The following is a 17,337-nucleotide window of genomic DNA, read 5'->3' on the forward strand; positions in this document are numbered from 1 at the left end:
AATCTCCCATCACCCTATCCTCCAATCACCCTAAACACAACCATCTCATCACCCTACACCAAAATCTCCATCACTCATAACACTACCCTTCGATCATCCTAATTCCCCTCACCCTACTCTCACACCACCCTACCCTCACATCACCCTACCCTCACATCACCTTAATCTCCTATCACCCTACCCTCCCATCACCCTATACACTACCTTTCCATCACCAAACAATCCCCACATCCTACCCTCAAACCACCCTACTCTAACATCACCCTACCCTCATATCACCCTAGCCTTCCATCACCCTACCCTAACATCACCCTACTCTAACATCACCCTACCCTCATATCACCCTAGCCTTCCATCACCCTACCCTAACATCACCCTACCCTCACATCACCCTACCCTCACATCACCCTACCCTCACATCACCTACCCTCTCATCCCAGGTTTTTCAGGCATGTGTATTTGTAGAAGTACAATTTGTTCTGTTGCTTCGTCGCACTCACCTGATTCAAACCTATCCAATAATTACCAAAATCACCAGATGAAACTGCGCAGTATTGACACCCCTTATAAATATCATAACACGTGCAACCAGTGTGTAAATGCTAACTGAAATAAGCTTGCAATATGTTTCCACTGATATTGCAATCCGTTGTGTAGTTTGCGTGCATCAATGGTGTTAGTCCCAGTAATGATATTTGTATACTTCGCCTCATTCTACAAACGACAAACAATACAGAGTACCTATAAACAACCCACAATGAACGCAGATTGAAAGTTAATGGAAAAAATTCTCCAATCCACTCAGGTAGGGACGTATTGAAGGTCAGACGGGACTGACAAACGAACCGGGTGTGAAAGAAGTTCGTGTCATATCAGTATTGCACATATCACATCATCACATCTCTGTCACGGCTGGCGTCAGCACCCTGGGTCAGTGGAAAGTAGGCGTTCCTGCGTTTATAAAGGGCAGTAACCATCAGTACCCTGTTATACAGCGGAGAAACGGTGACTTGAAGTTGGCACAATGTGAGTATAATTTTTGGGGTCAAAGAGTATATTATTTGGAAGAAACATATCCTTTATAGCGACCTTTCATCATGCCATATGCACATGCCGTCTTATTCATTGGTATGGGGACCCGTGAAGATCCGGGGTAGAATAGGTTTTTAGCAACCCATGCTTGCCGTAAAGGCGACTATGCTTGTCGTTACTCACGACGAAGGCAGTTTTGGTTTCGATTTCCAGAATATATCAATTTTTAGTTGTACATCAAAACGCTGTTGACTTATCCTGAAAATTGACAAGTAATCATCAAAACGTAGAATGAGATATTGCACACATTGCATCATGCCAGCGCGGTTTTTATTTGTCCACTTCACTTTTTCAACACCGTTCTAATGGTGGATACCATACAGCAGTTTAACATATGTACCGGACTGAGACACAGTATGCTGACTCCGAGCCTATCAGTTTTCGTACATTAATGCCGAGCTTGGCAGAGAAATAGTAGTAGTAGAAGTAGTAGTAGTAGTAATAGTAGTAGTAGTAGTAGTAGTAGTAGTAGTAGTAGTAGTAGTAGTGGTAGTATCCTTACTTTATAATCTTGAAACGTTGCAAAATGACCTTCATAAATCCTCGCCGTTGTCTGGCATGGCATTTTGGAGGATATAATATTGTACTTTTCTTTCTAGAGCTAAACCTTTCACCAGACATGAAGCTGATGCTAGTGCTGCTTGTGCTGCTTCCTCTTGTGAGCTCCTTCATCAATATTGTCTTCCGTCGAGAAGGAAGCCGCAGGAAGGAGAGTAAAGCGTAAGGATGATTTTCTTTATGCCAGTTGAGGCTTTGTAGGCATACACGTGTGTCATTGTTTAATGCTTAAATCCATGCCCTACTTCGCCTTGGGAAACTTTTACCTACAGTTCATCGACCCGTAGCAGTAAACCCATCTGGCAAGACGCACATGAAAGGGTAATCAATCAGAAGAACTATGTAATTATATATTTTGGTTGTCTAATTAAGCTTACAACATATGTATGGAACTCTTGAGGGCGTTGTCGCCCGCGCACAAACACGTCAAATTTTGCCTAAGCGAGACAATGTGACAACGTTTTATACTGTCAGTGACGTTTATTCGCTCTGTCCAGTTGTCGCATTGTTGCTCTTTGAACAATATATGCGACAACGCGACAGTGTCCCTTCTGGGAATCCATACATACTTGGTATTGGACGAAAAGGAATTTGTGTTTAGCGCAAAGGATGAAGTTTAAGTATTTGATATCCATTCTAGGCAAAGTCTGTCTGCACTGGGGGAAAGGGAGGACGATCTACGGTCGTTTATGGAGAGTGAGGAAGAGAGAAAAGTAATCGACGATTATAAACGTAGGTTTCTACAAACATTGTTTTATTTATGTCCTGTTATAAACTTCCATATGTTACACAACTCAATGGTCAGGTCAAGGGCGCCGCATTTCGCTGGGGATAGTTGCACCCCGTAGTCGTATCAGGATCCGCGTATCGTTTGCCATGATTATGACTCGTGGTTTGTGTGCACTATTCCCTGCTCAGGGTATCTCCAAACTGGTTAATGTTTGAGGCCTGCATCACTCTGGATTTTCCTCCCATATTAAACAAACACGTATGGTATTAGCGAAATCCTGTTCATGTGAGTGTCACTCCACAACTCCCCCGCTCACTCATATACAAGTCATATGTATAGACACGGCGGAGGCGTAGTCTTGACGTTATAGTGTTCACTTGGGGTACCAAAGGTCTGGGTTCGATTTCCGACATTGTTACAATAGTTGTAAAGTCAATCACACATCACAGTCATGTACACATCACTGCGGCGTAAAACCATACTTACTCACTCACACACTGCCACTGTTTCCGTATATTTTCAGAGACAGATGGTGACAGCAAAACGGATGCTATCCGCAAGTGAAACAGACTACACGCAGCAAGGTGATTATAATTTAGGTTTATGAAATAACCATACACAGAAGTTTTAAATAATTGTCTAACTGATATTTTCTAATTGTAGTTTTATCATTACGTGAACTTTAAACTTTGAGAAATATATTGGGCAGTTATACATCAGACATAAGGTCCCTGTATTTGCATTCGTGAGAAAGTTTTGAAAATTATGGTTTAACATAACAAGGTGACTGTGCACGGAGAGACGTTGTTTTGCATCAACAAAATCTTATCGTTAGTACGTTTCTTATCTTTGTGTCTCCTGTGTGGTTTATCTCCATTCTTGAATGGAAATACTACTGACCCAGTCGCTACCACACCTTCGTTCTGAGACCGATTCGCTAAATTAGGCGAAACTAATTCGTTTCATCTTAAAAAAATATGCTGTTTAGTTTACTTAGTGATACGAGACATAAAGACGGTAATGTCTCTTCCAAGACGACGCCATGGTAGTAGGTGGTATTCTACGAAAGCGTATTGGTCCCACTTTAGTACCATATTTTATTTTTTTTAAATCGAAATTTCTCGTTTTTTCAATTATTTTCGAGTTTTTTAAATAAACTTGAAAAAAAACGAGAAAATAATCGAAATAACGAGAAAAAATCGAAATCTCGAATAAAATAAATGAAATAAAGCGAAAATCAAAATTTCGAGTTTTTGAAATAACGAGAAAATATTTTAAATTTCGATTTTTTTCAAATAAACTTATAATAATGACAATATAATCGAAATGTTAAGAGAAAAACAATCGAGGTAACGAGAAAATAATTGAAATAACGAGAAAATAAACTTGAAATATCGAGAAAATATTCGAAGTAACGAGAAAAAAAATCGAAATTTCAAGTTTTTTTTAAATAAACTCAAACTAACGAGGAAAAAACTAGAAGTAACGAGAAAATAATTGAATTAACGAGAAAATAATTAAATTAACGAGAAATAACGATACCGGTTGTTCTCGTTTCTATCACTGCATACTCCATGTGAAGAAATAATAATTCATTCTTTTCTTTGTAGGTCAGTGGCCAATAAAAAAGTTTCTCTCCTTGAATGATGCAGCCGTATTTTTGAAAAGTTATTAAACGGTTATGTCACCAACGTGTCTCTATTAGTTGTGCAATGTGTGACGATACCTACATCTGTCGAATCTGTGTTCCCGAAACATCTTTATGGGTGCAAGGTCATGCGGTGTTAAACACAATACGTGTATATTTTCACACAAGGAATTATCGTTAGATTGAAATGATGACCTTCCATACAATGATGAACACAGTTATCGACTCTTTTTGTTACGTAACACACTAGTAGCTCGACAACACATCGAAGTAACAAACGACGGACGGGAAGTATGTAACGACCAAGCTATCGCGAATGATTTCCCCGCTTCATCTCAAAATACCAAAATGTGCTTTTAAGTATAAAGGAAAGAATAACACGCTATCAGTCACGTGGATGTTGAAAGTAAGTGTCATAGACTAACTTTCTTCTGTTTTCATGAACACTTAGAACGACATTTGTAAGCATTAAATAGTGAGTGAGTGAGTGAGTTTGGTTTTAGGCCACTTTTAGCAATATTCCAGCAACATCACGGCTGGGGACACCAGAAATTGGCTTCACACATTGTACCCATGTAGGGATTCGAACCCGGGTCTTCGGCGTGACGAGCGAACCCTTTAACCACTAGGCTACCCGACCGCCCCTAGCATTAAATAAGATATTCCCTACAGCCCTAATCATATGATAAGAAAGAGTGCGCAGATGAAGTATATATCTAGGCACTATTTATCCAACATCTTAAAACAGAATCATAATACATTCTTCAAGCGTAATCATATAACTGACAGACCATTCGGGGTGGTAGGGGGGAGGGGAGGATTTTGTCTGAAGATTTTATATAATTTCAGCTACAGCTGCAAAACCAGATATTTATTTAATTACAACAATGAGCCTGAATATTTTTTAAGAAAAACACCTGGTGACAATGTAATTTTGTGGCAGGCAATTTATTTTTTCTCACAGTCTGAAGAACAATTATTTTTGTCAAGAATTCTGTGACAATTTATTTTTTCGATAACACCCATGATCTCATGAACACTTAGTATGACATGTTCGATTTATATGCTCTTTCAAAATCACTACGTTACGTGAAACCAATATGCAAATCCGTGATGCGTCCCGTAGACGTGCCAGAAATCAAATTTCGTGGGTCTTGATTATGTTCACGAAATGTCTCAGAACCGCATTACTTCGGACTTTCCTCACAGATGAAGCTGACATGCCGTTATATGACTTAAATTCTGTTTAAAACGGCTCAAACCAAACCCACAAGTTCACACATGTATGTCAAGCTATGTAGAGTCATGTATGTACTGTCACAGCTTGTACTGACACTTTTCTTGTCGAGTGTTTGAGAGAATATTTGTAAGCATGAAATAAGACACACTCTGCAGTCATAAACAGATGATAAGAAAGAGTGCAAAGATGACGTATATATTTATGAACAAATTATCTAACAACTTAAAACCGACTCGACATTCAATCTGATCATATAGGGGATCGACCATTCTTGGATGTGGGGGTGTGGGGGTGGAGGGGAATAGAATATCAAATGGTCTATCCCTAAGGTGTCTGGCCTACTACACAAATATATAGGACATGTAGTGATACATCGCGGTCAGTGATGGAGAGTAGATGAAGAGGAGGTTTCCTGACGTGTGTTCAGCGGTCCCGCCTTACTCCAGCCATCTGCACTCTCCGGAACGAGGCCTAGACGCTACACCTCCACAATGGCCAGTCGCAGCAAGATATGGGGGCAGGTATGTCTTCGGTGGTTACAGTATATTTTCATTGTATAGGAAAATATGCTCTGGCACTGTTGATTAGTAGTATATGGCAATTATGTGTGTGTATTTGTGTGTGTGTGTGTGTGTGTGTGTGTGTGTGTGTGTGTGCTTATATTAGTCCGGACTAATGCTGACATTTATAGTGATAGCACACTGAACATGAATACCACACTCAGACACAGCATACCGACTCCGAGCCTACCAGTCCTTCTTTTAGCCCCTGAACCGAGCGCCAGGCAGGGTAACGTCAAGTACCATCTTTTAACGTCTTTTGGTATGACCCGGCCGGGGATCGAACCTTCGAACTTCTGCTCAAAAGGCAATAGACGTAAACGATGACTGGGATAGTTGATAAAAGTATCATCTTATTTTGATACCTTCCCATGCCATTTATGATTACTGTATTGGGAATACAAGGTTCTGGATTGACGGGGTTTATTTAATGTATTACTCCACGTATGTTATAATTACAGGGCTCGATTTAGCCATATAAACCATGCACCAGTACATCCTATTATTGAAAAATGCAATCTTATGTTTATGTCTACATGCACCAAGTGCATGTGAAAATCTTTCAAATGTTTGAACCTCTAATACCTCAATACCTCTAACCTCTATTTACCATACTACATAAATAATCCCTGATGTTATGTTATTGCCTGATGTTAAGTAGAATTTGTCAAGCTTTCTTGGGCTTGGAGTCATCAAACTGCGGGTTCTGTGCACATTTAAATTTTGATAAATTGATGGGACCAGGGTCCAACCTGTTTTTCGTCTACCCCTTACTCGGAAGGGTCTTTGAACACATTCAGTACCACTAATTTCTAATTACCATACTGCATCATATAATCCCCGAGTTATGTTTAACTTGTCATGCTTTCTTGGGCTTGACGTCATCAAACTGTAGGTACTTCAGTGTATGTACAACTTTATGGGACCAGGTGCAACCTGGTTTTTTTGTCTGGTGCTACTAGGCATTGGTGTAAGTTAAATCAATTTCCTTATATAAATCGAGCCCTGAATTGTGTAGAGAACGTATACACGTGTATGAGTAAATGGGAAATGTGTACCTGTCACCAACACACTTTACAGTTGGTAGCAATGTCTATCAAAATACGTTCTACAAACAACGCTATCGAAATGTACATCTTCGGATACACCCTGTAGCTCAAGTGAAGAGAAGAAACACTTTAACTTTCACCGGAATAAGCCATCAATGACCGGATCCCCCAACTTTGCGTGCTGTGGACTGTGTGATACTGAAGCCGCTACACTCAACTCCATGTACTCTTGAAGCAGCATCTCACGGCCACACAAACACACCAATAACCCAACACATATAACCAGACAAAATTGCAAGATCAGTCCTAAATAAATGACGCACTTCTATTTTTCGAATATATATTTCTTTTAAATCTCTCTCTCTCTCTCATGAACTGTGAAATGTAGAGTAAAGATCCAGACATGCGTTCCTTGTCAGTTTTCTCTCTCGTTTACCACCCATCTGATGTTGCAGGTTGTCGCCATCGGAATACTTTGCTGCAGTTTCAAAGAGGCCGCATGTAAGTTTATGTAATTCTCTGTTGTTAACATTAGTTGCAGGTGATTACAGGTTTAGCTTTTCCATATGTACATGAAGCTAACTTAAGTTTATTTAAAGCTTATGCATTCAACTATTTATTGGTATTCTGGCATGGATCCAGTATGTGCAAGGCGTATATTTGGTTTATTCAGCTGAGAATGCTGAGAATTCTTTCTTGGGGATGGCCTTTCACACAAATGGCGGACACACATGTGAATGATATTGAGCAACGCCTTTGGTGTGGTATGACACGCAACCAACTGATTCTCCTAGCCTGACTACCCAACCCATTTTAGTCTTCTCGTACGACGAGCATAGTTTGATGGGGACCTGTCCTAACGCTGATTCGACCCATGAAGATCCGGGGTAAAATAGGTCTTCAGAAACCCTTGCTTGTAAGAGGCGACTAACGGGATCAGGTGGTCCCGTTCGCTGACTTGGTTGATGCATGTCATCGTATCCAATTTGCGTGGATCGATGCTCATGATATTAATCACTGGATTGTCTGGTCCAGACTCCATTAGTTACAGACCGCCGTTATATTACTTGAATATTGCTGAGTGTGGCGTTAAACAACAAACAAACTAACGCTGATTCACCACAACGGTTACTCATGAAAAGGGTACTAAGTTATAGCTCAATATTGTTGAGGTGTTGGAGGGGTGGGTTTCCCTCCTTACATTCATCACCATTTGTGTATCCTGACCGTGATTGCAAATGTGTAACTATTAACGTTAATACATTATGCACACCACGGTTGGTGCACTTAAAATTTGAAAAAAAGATGATCTCCAATGTCTTTGAGTGAAATAATATATGCATAAATCTGTATCATTCATTCAGGCAATGCCGAATCAGCCAAGGTTGGTAGGGAAGTGTTCAGACAAACAAAAAGTCAGCACGACCTCTTTGCAAACGCCATGAGCCAGTCGTCGTTCACCAACCAAGGAACAACCAAGAAACGAATCGTCGTAAGAGCCGAAACTAAATCCGTGACGTCCCGGAAATCAAGTTCACCCAAGACCTGGGTTGCCATGATGGAAGGCGGAAGTAATGCACGACACAGAAGGTCAGCAGTAGCAGTTGCTCTGGCCAGAAGGAGGTTAGAGGAAGGTCTCAAGGCGAAGGAAGCTGCTAAACGGGCCCGAAATTCTAAGAGACATAGAGGAGCCGCGGTAATGCTGGCTGCTGCTAGAAGACGGGTCCCTATAGGCAATCGCAGGTATCAGGCTAGGTGGGAACGGAAACGACGGCTCGAACACGAACGGAAGGTAATTACTGTCTTAGGTACCAACCATTTGTTATGCTGGATTTTATCGTAAAAAACATATTGTGGTTCAGACTGTTTCAAAAAATGAAATGTCGGCCACAAAAGTTACAAGGTGTTTTCTTTTTAAAAGAATCAGCACCCATAGTTTTAAATAAGAATATCAGCTGTCTATTGTCGCTAAAAAATCGGGAGGCGGATTTCAATACCTACCATTAACAACCGGCTCTATGCAGCCCGCTTGAAAGCAAGGTGTCCTGTGAAGGATGTGACCCTAACAGCTTACCATAGGAGGCAAAAATTGGGGTGGGTCAGGCAACACCAGGGACGGGATGTGCACAAATGGCGTTACACCATGTTTCCACACGAATCATGGTTTTGCCTCCTATCCACAGATTATAGGAAACGTTCTTGGCGACGTAGCGGCGAGCCGTATGCCAGGCATCAATTCTTGGCCATGTTCGGTACGGGGGCGGTTGTGTCATGGTCAGTGGCGGCATCACACATGGCACTTGAACTGATTTGGGTATTGTTGATGTGCGTTGGCTATGTGGGATATGTTGACGAACGAGGATCAGTTTAGGGTAGTTCTTCAGGCGGAATGGCGCCCAATACCACGGGCAACCATACGCAAGTTAATTAACAGTGTGTCATCAGGGTGCTGTCGCCCAACATATATATGTTACAGGGAATATCTATAATCAGGGAATATGTATAATCCCTGAAAACTTCAGGGAATATATTTCATGTCTGATTCACTCCTGGAATATACATAATCCCTAAGCTTTTCAGGTATTATACATATTCCCTGATTTAACATCAAGTTTTTTAGACATATTCCCTGGAATTACTTTTGAGTATCTTATGTGGTCAAATTTGATCAAAAAAACAAACAAATTATTTATGAGACGACAAATTTATTTGACATGATAACAAATACCTTTCACTTAACTAAACAATTAGTCTTCTTGACTTAACAAAGAAGAACAATTTAGTTTTTGTTGACACATGTCAGACTTGAGTGGCACCTTGAGTTACAAAGCAGCTTAGCCTTGAAAGATCTACATCTGTTGGTCTGACATTTCTTTCTACCAGCACAGTTACACCGGGGGAAACCTTGTCCTCCACAGTTGGATTCAAACTGCACAGCCTGGCGAAGTGAAATGTTCTTGTCAGTGACAATGTCTTCAGTTAAGTACAATGCTGTAGCACAAACATCAAACTGGTTACGAGAGAACTTCCCATTCAGTATGCCACCTTTCACAGCTATTGTGTACAAGTCATTGTCACTGCATTCAATCACAACACCTATGATATTTTTGAAAGGTATTTGTTATCATGTCAAATAAATTTGTCTTCTCGATTTTTTATATCAAGTTTTACGATATGAGAGCCTCAAAAGTACGTTCAAGGAATTTGTCTAACAAATTTGATGTTAAATCAGGGAATATGTATAATACCTGAACATTTTAGGGATTATGTATATTCCCTGAGTGAATCAGACATTAAATATATTCCCTGAAAATTTCAGGGAATACACATATTCCCTTATTATACATATTTCTTGTAACATATTAGTGCTACCATATCAATGTATTATTAATTTACAATCCACAGGACATTATTGTGATATTTTGCATTGTGTTTGTTAACAAAAGGACAGTTGGTTTTTCAATAAGAGTGGTTATAAGTTGTGTTGTGAACAGAACATATTTGTTTTAAGGTCTCAAGGAAAGAAGAAGACCGGATTAACAGACTGCAAGGAGGAACCAGGACGTCTTCAGCACAACAAGGTGCAGAGGGAGGAGATGAAGATGTCGAGAGTTTGATATATAATGAGAGAGACAGAGAACCCAAAGACCAGAGCAGACATCAACCAGAAAAGAAAGATCCTCAATTTGATGTGAGCAGAGTTAACCGAGTCGGTGAAGACGGACAGAAACTAACAGACAATGAAGCTAATGCCACTATTATCCGTCAGGGCGTACATCAGAGTGGTCATCGTCAGGTAGAAGGCAATGGACCGTCGGAAGATATGAGAGTGGAGGAGAACAGGAGACTGGAGTTAGAAGAGGAAAAACAACGACATTTAGAAGAAGAAAGGCAACATCAGGTAGATGAACAAAGAAGGCGACAGTTAGAGGAAGAAACTAGACGAAACTCAGATGAAGAAAGGAGAAGACAATTAGATGAAGAAAGGAGAAGACAATTAGATGAAGAAAGGAGAAGAAAATTAGATGAAGAAATGAAAAGAAAATTAGATGAAGAAAGGAGAAGAACATTAGATGAAGAAAGGAGAAGAACATTAGATGAAGAAAGGAGAAGAACATTAGATGAAGAAAGGAGAAGAACATTAGATGAAGAAAGGAGAAGAACATTAGATGAAGAAAGGAGAAGAACATTAGATGAAGAAAGGAGGCGTCAGCTAGAAAAAGTCGGCACAGGACAAGTTGACGGCGACAAAAGACGCAGAGAAGAAGAGAGTAGACGACAGTTGGAAGAAAAGAGAATAAGACAGTTGGAAAAACAGAGAGGACAGAATGAGGAAGTTACGAGGATACTTCGGCTCGAAGAAGAGGCACAACGTCAAAAGCTGATGAAGGAAAAGGAAGAATACTATGAAAAGCGAAGATCTGAAGAGAACATTAAGGGTACACACGACAGAGAAATGCCATTCGGAGGGAAACATGAACTGTCTGAGAATGATACACGCCTCGAACGGAATAGTGTTTCAACCACCAGTCCAACATCCACTACTGCAAGATCAGCAAGTCAGCAACGCTCTGAATATGAAAAGTTGATTAGGAGCCGTAAGTGGTTTTTGCTTTATACATTTCTTGTTTAGTCAAAGCATTGTCAGTGCCACTTTGGTCAAAGCCTAATGGTGCCACTTTGGTAGCATATATATATATATATATGTTAATTTTTAAATCAAAATTTCTCGTTATTTCAATTATTTGTTTATTTTCTCGAAATTTCGAGTTTTTTCTCGTCATTTGGAATAGTTTTGTAATGTCAAATGTTTTCTTGTTATTTCAAGTTTATTTAAGAAACTTGTTACCTCATTTATTTACTCATTATTTCTATTATATTCTCATTGCTTCGAGTTTTTCTCTCGTCACATCGATTATTTTCTCGAAATTTCGTTTTTGCGATAAACTTGAAATAATGAAAAATTATTCGAAGTAACGCGAAAAAGTTCATTGTCTAGAAAATATTTGAAATAACGAGACATTTCGGATTTTAAAAAAGAACGCTACCAAAAGCACATCATAAGGCTTTCGTATGTTTCCATGTGATATTTTAAGGATAGACTGATAAAAACAACTTCAGTTATATACTCTTCAAAAAAAGAAACTTGACACTGACTTTCAAAATGTAATATAATGCGATTGTTTCAAAATAGGACACAGAAACCATAATTGAAACACTGTTTGAAGATCAATGTACACAATGTTCAAAACATTAATCGTGTCACCTAGACAGACACACGTACACGATACAGTCAATGTCACAGGGGTACAGAAAATGTCAGTATCGTTTGTGCCCACCACGTGCATCAATCACTGCTTGACACCGACGACCCATAGATGCAATCAAGTTGTCAATAACACGTTGTTGGATGTGCTGCCATTCATGCTGAAGTGCATCAAGAAGCGCCGGAAGTGTTTGGGGCGTTGGATTCCTTCTGCGGACGCATCGATCCAACTCGTCCCACAGATACTCAATCGGGGACAAATCTGGTGACCGGGCTGGCCAAGGTAATGTCTCGATGTTGTTGTGTTGTAAGAAGATCTGACACACACTTGCAATATGCGACCGAGCGTTGTCCTGCTGGAACTGTCCGCCATGAACGTTGACGTGAGGAAGAACGTAAGGCTGTAGGATCAAGTCTCTGTAACGCACACCTGTCAATGTACCTGCCACATGCACGAGAGGCGTCCTACCACCGTGATGAATTCCGGTCCATACCATGACACTCCCGCCGCCAAATGGGACAACCTGCTGCACACAGTTGGGGGCGTAACATTCACCCCGACGTCTGTAGACACGAGCCCGCCCATCAGCACGTGTGAGTAGGAAACGGGACTCGTCAGTAAACAGTACATTTCTCCACCTTGCACGTGCCCATCTAACCCTCTGTTGGCACCAAAGCAGATGGTCCGTCAGATTACGTGGGGGCAATACATGACGTCGAACAGGTCTTCGTGCAAAAAGTCCAGCCTCCCTTAGTCTGTTGCGTACCGTTTGATCTGATATTCTGCGTACCCCAGGGATCTGTGTGGTTGTAGACGTGGCTGTGGTAGTGCGGTCTCGGAGGTGTCGCAGCCGGATGTATCGATCTTGTGCTTGGGTTGTCACCTTGGTCTGTCGTCAACTCTGTTGGTGTTGTTGTATCGGGTCCACAGTGCGGAGATTGTCTGTCTGGATACGCCAAAGTGCCTGGCTACTTCTTGCTGAGTTGCTCTAGCTTGTAATCTCCCAATGGCGTTGTTCCGTTGAGCTGCATTCAGTCTTGGCATTCTGTCACCACCTCTACTGCCGTTATAAGGACTGTATGAACAGCCGTTGATGTGGATTTTTATACCCATTCAGCAGGGGGGCCTGCATGCCTAAATGCAGGATCCTGTGCTGCACGTTTTTTACGGGCGGTTGCGTTTGGATGAAGCTGTAAAATTGATCCCCAAACGCTACGTTTATGTGCTTTGCATGTGTTTTCGCGAATTATAGACACATCATCTTTCTGTTTGACTTATTTGGTTCTCATTTACTGTAATTATTTTAGATATTTGGCAAAAAGTGGTTTTGCATCTATGTGAAGTTTCTTTTTTTGAAGAGTATATATATATACCCACACTGCCATATTGGCAGAATACTAATTTGTGGTATATATTATATTTATATATATTTATGAAAATCTGACAAGGACTGAACGTTTGTTTTAGGTTGCACAGACTGTAAAGTTGGAAACCAGACTTTCCGTGGACATTCTAGATTTTCCTATGAGGAGGACTGTCACAAGTACCAGTGTATCTGTCACTGTGATGGCTCCTATGACTGCCCAGCTCAGGACAAAGTGAGGGTCTGTGAACAAGGTATAGAGAAAAAGAGAGAAAGACCCGCATGCAGCAGTTGTACTGTTGAAGGAGAAATCGTCCAAGGGAATAGCATGTTTGAACTACAAGATGGGTGCACCTTGTTCAGAGAATGCAAATGCTTCTGTAATGGCACCTCAGCTTGTTCACCAAACCAAACAGAGAACACTTGTGTCCCAAACAGTCAAACAGGATCAGAGGCATCTCGATTCGATTTGAAACCAAATCGTAACTGTAAGAAGTGTCTTATTGAAGGCATAGAACACCCCTCAGAATCTAGGTTCCAGTACACTAGGGACTGCATCACTACTGACTGCAGTTGTAGCTGTAATGGGACCATAGAGTGTGATCAATCAAGTGCAGTGAACAGATGCGTGTCAGCACAGCCAACTCCACAGCCGCAGCTAGAAATACAGGTGAACAAGCAGAGGGTGGAGCTGCAGGACTGCCAAAAGTGCGTAGTGGCAGGAAGACTGATTGATGGGAACTCACAGTTCAACGCCAAGGTGGGATGTTACATTGACACTTGTTTCTGCTTATGCAACGGAAGGTACTCATGCATTCGGAACTGGGCACGCAATATCTGCAACGACGACACAGGGTTTGATGATGGATCAATTGATGATCTGAGGCCCTGTCGAGGATGTTTTTTACAGGGAGTGCACTACCCTGGAAATGCAACGTTCAAGTTCACCACTGGGTGTACAGCTCTCAACTGTGCGTGTACCTGTAGTGGAACTGTCGAGTGTTACGAAGAAAGTGCTGTCAACATATGTGGTACTCGTCCACCATCCGTCAAGCCTCTGTTCGAGGTAATTGCCACCGACAATGTGAGGACACCAGGACCTCAGGAGTGCAAGAAATGTATGATTAATGGAACACAATATGATGGAAATTCTCAGTTTGACTTACAGAATGGATGTTACACCGACAGATGCATATGCTTATGCAATGGTAAGCACACCTGTAGGAGATACCAGGCGCAGCATGGCTGTAATGAGACGGAATCCCCACCAAAGAAAGACTTAGTGTCATGTCAAAAGTGCCTTGTTCAGGGAAGGCAGTATCCAGGAAACTCGACATTCCTGACAACACGCGGCTGTATTGTCAAGGAATGCAGATGTACATGTAGTGGGTCCGTGGAATGTGATGACAGAAGCGCTGTTAATATATGCCAGACAACATCTGTTCAACTGAAGCCAACCACACAACCGACTCCTAAGGAAGACCTTTGTAAGAAGTGCATGGTGGATGGAATGGATTATGCGGGCGAATCTAAATTCAAGGTTAAAAGAGGCTGCAAAGTGTACCCATGTCACTGCCGGTGTGATGGTAGATGGGGATGTCAAACAGATGCTGCTGTGGATATCTGTAAGAAACCTTCCAGTGAACCAACAGTGAGTCGGGAAACATGCCAGAGGTGTGTTGTTCAGGGTAGGAAATATCCTGGAAACTCGGAGTTCAAACTGCGGAAAGGATGCATTTCTTTCAGATGCACCTGTGCATGTGATGGGAGCTGGAAATGTCCTCCCGAACAAGCCAGGAACTACTGCCCTGGCTCAACGCAGTCTACAGAGACCACGACAGCTGCAACTCTGTCCCCGACAGAACCTATGTCATAGGAACATTCAGTGACAAAATAATCCTTTCTTCAGGTCTATCTATGAATGATAATTGCTCCGCCCGTGCTCGACAAATACGAATGTGTATGTAGCTCAGATATTGTTTATAACCATTTACTTCTGAAGAAGGATGCTATTGGGATATCAAAGATACTGTTTGCATTTCTTTTTGAATAAATATTTTATAACCTGATTTCCATACTGTTTTCTTAAACAGCACAACAGAGCCTTGTGTAAACGTTAGATGTATCTAATCCTGAATCTAATCATACACATCCAGTAAGTACCAGCTTTCAGTACATTTCAAACTTTAAACTACCTGCATTGTTCCTAAGATGAAGGATGGCAAATGAGACTAAGGTAAAATCGTAAATATATCACTCAATCTGGATACGTCTCCGGTTGACTCCTTACCCCAGTCTAATTCCACTCACAGGTAGAACAGACCACGATATGCGATATGGAACATGTCCCCTTATTTGGTAGATCAGGGATCAAATAGCTCAATTTAGTAGAAAATTTTAAGTCCAAGATAAATTTTGATTAAAAGTCATTCAGCCAATATACATCTCTCTGGTAATAAACAAGAGAATGTTGAGATGACAGTTCGATATTTTTTTAACCAGCTTGACCTCTACAACGGATTAAAAAGTACAGATTTGTGGGCCAAGCATTTGGTCATTGGGTACTTTATGAGTAAAGGTCATGCTCATCCCCAAAAGCGTTCATAATCTCCCCTTGCTCATTCAAGTGTTGAGGCCCCAGTGCTTGTAAAAGTCCACACAAACTGGAGTGAGTGAGTGGTTATAGTGTTACATCGCTTTTAACAATATTCCAGCAATATCTGGGTGCGGGACACCAGACATGGGCTTCACACATTGTATCCAGTGTGATGAGCGAATGTTTGAACCACTAGGCTACGCCACCACCCCAACACAACCAGGATGTTGTTACAAGGTCTGATCTAGTGGACTGTGTGCACCCTGATGGGCTGCTGTAGCATAGGGTAATGTTGCAGTCTGCAGCAGTAAAACAACATTCACTCACTCATTAAAGGGATCACTTTCCATACTACATACTACATGATACAAATTGGAACTGCAAGATTGAATAAATCAACAGACTAGCCAAAGGTCACTCGTCCAGTGATATTTTTCATATAAACACCCAGGTTTTTTTTCTATAGTTTGATGCCATGAACACATCTGAGCCCTATTATGGAGCTAAACCTCATCATTAAGTTTCAGGCTCATCCCTTTAGCCAGGTCAGAGAAGTAAAACATGAACAGATGGATGACAGAGAACAATGTACTGTGCCATTGGGTCACTTAGATGATAGGTGCCTGTGAGCTACTGTCTGTTGTCATGGTTCTGGACAGCTGAATTACAGTGCACATTCTTATGCTTGTTAATGCACACACACATTATCAGCAATTGCAGCCCTCTTCTGGTCTCATTGGGGGCATGGGTGGCCCAGTTGTCATAGGCCATGCAATTCACTGTGCAGAGTTGCATTGATGCACCAGACACCTAAGATTGTTCGAATTACATTATGTTTCTAGGTTTGTCAGCAGCATACCTGTGCTCGTGGGTTTCACTAAAGTGGTAAACGTCTGAGACCTGCATCACATCAGACTTTCCTCCCACAGTAAGCTGACATGCTGGGATATAACTGGAAGAGTGTATTCGGCTATTGATCTGATAACTACTACATTTTCATTATTGACAATATCTGTTCTTACAACATACATGGACCAAGAGGAGGGATGTGGAGGGCTAAGCAGGGGTAGGATTTGTTTGTTGTTTAACGCTGCACTCAGCAATATTCCAGCTATATGACGGCGGTCAGTAAATGATCGAGTATGGACCAGACAATCCAGTGATTGACATCATGAGCATCGATCCACGCAATTGGGATACGATGACATGTATCAACCAAGTCAGCAACCCTGAC

At 41.3% G+C, this 17,337-nt stretch overlaps 1 protein-coding gene across 1 annotated transcript; it reads left to right on the forward strand.

Moving 5' to 3' along the window:
* The first annotated feature begins 5,660 nt into the window (after positions 1-5,660).
* Positions 5,661-15,576, forward strand: LOC139474402 (uncharacterized). Its single transcript, XM_071257408.1, has 5 exons — positions 5,661-5,789; positions 7,333-7,378; positions 8,242-8,669; positions 10,389-11,475; positions 13,612-15,576. Exons 1-5 carry the CDS (start codon positions 5,760-5,762, stop codon positions 15,381-15,383), a joined length of 3,363 nt encoding a protein of 1,120 aa, XP_071113509.1. The 5' UTR covers positions 5,661-5,759; the 3' UTR covers positions 15,384-15,576.
* The last annotated feature ends 1,761 nt before the right edge of the window (positions 15,577-17,337 follow it).

The sequence above is a fragment of the Haliotis cracherodii genome, unplaced genomic scaffold (genome assembly GCF_022045235.1).
Source record: "Haliotis cracherodii isolate W230 unplaced genomic scaffold, xgHalCrac1.p SCAF_3, whole genome shotgun sequence".
In the NCBI taxonomy this organism is placed as follows: Eukaryota; Metazoa; Mollusca; class Gastropoda; order Lepetellida; family Haliotidae; genus Haliotis; species Haliotis cracherodii.

Excerpts from the sequence above, each read along its gene's own strand:
- LOC139474402 (XM_071257408.1), top strand. The coding sequence starts at position 5,760 with ATGGCCAGTCGCAGCAAGATATGGGGGCAG. Across the intron at positions 8,670-10,388 it reads GGCTCGAACACGAACGGAAG|GTCTCAAGGAAAGAAGAAGA; the intron begins GTAATTACTGTC and ends ATTTGTTTTAAG. Across the intron at positions 11,476-13,611 it reads TGAAAAGTTGATTAGGAGCC|GTTGCACAGACTGTAAAGTT; the intron begins GTAAGTGGTTTT and ends CGTTTGTTTTAG.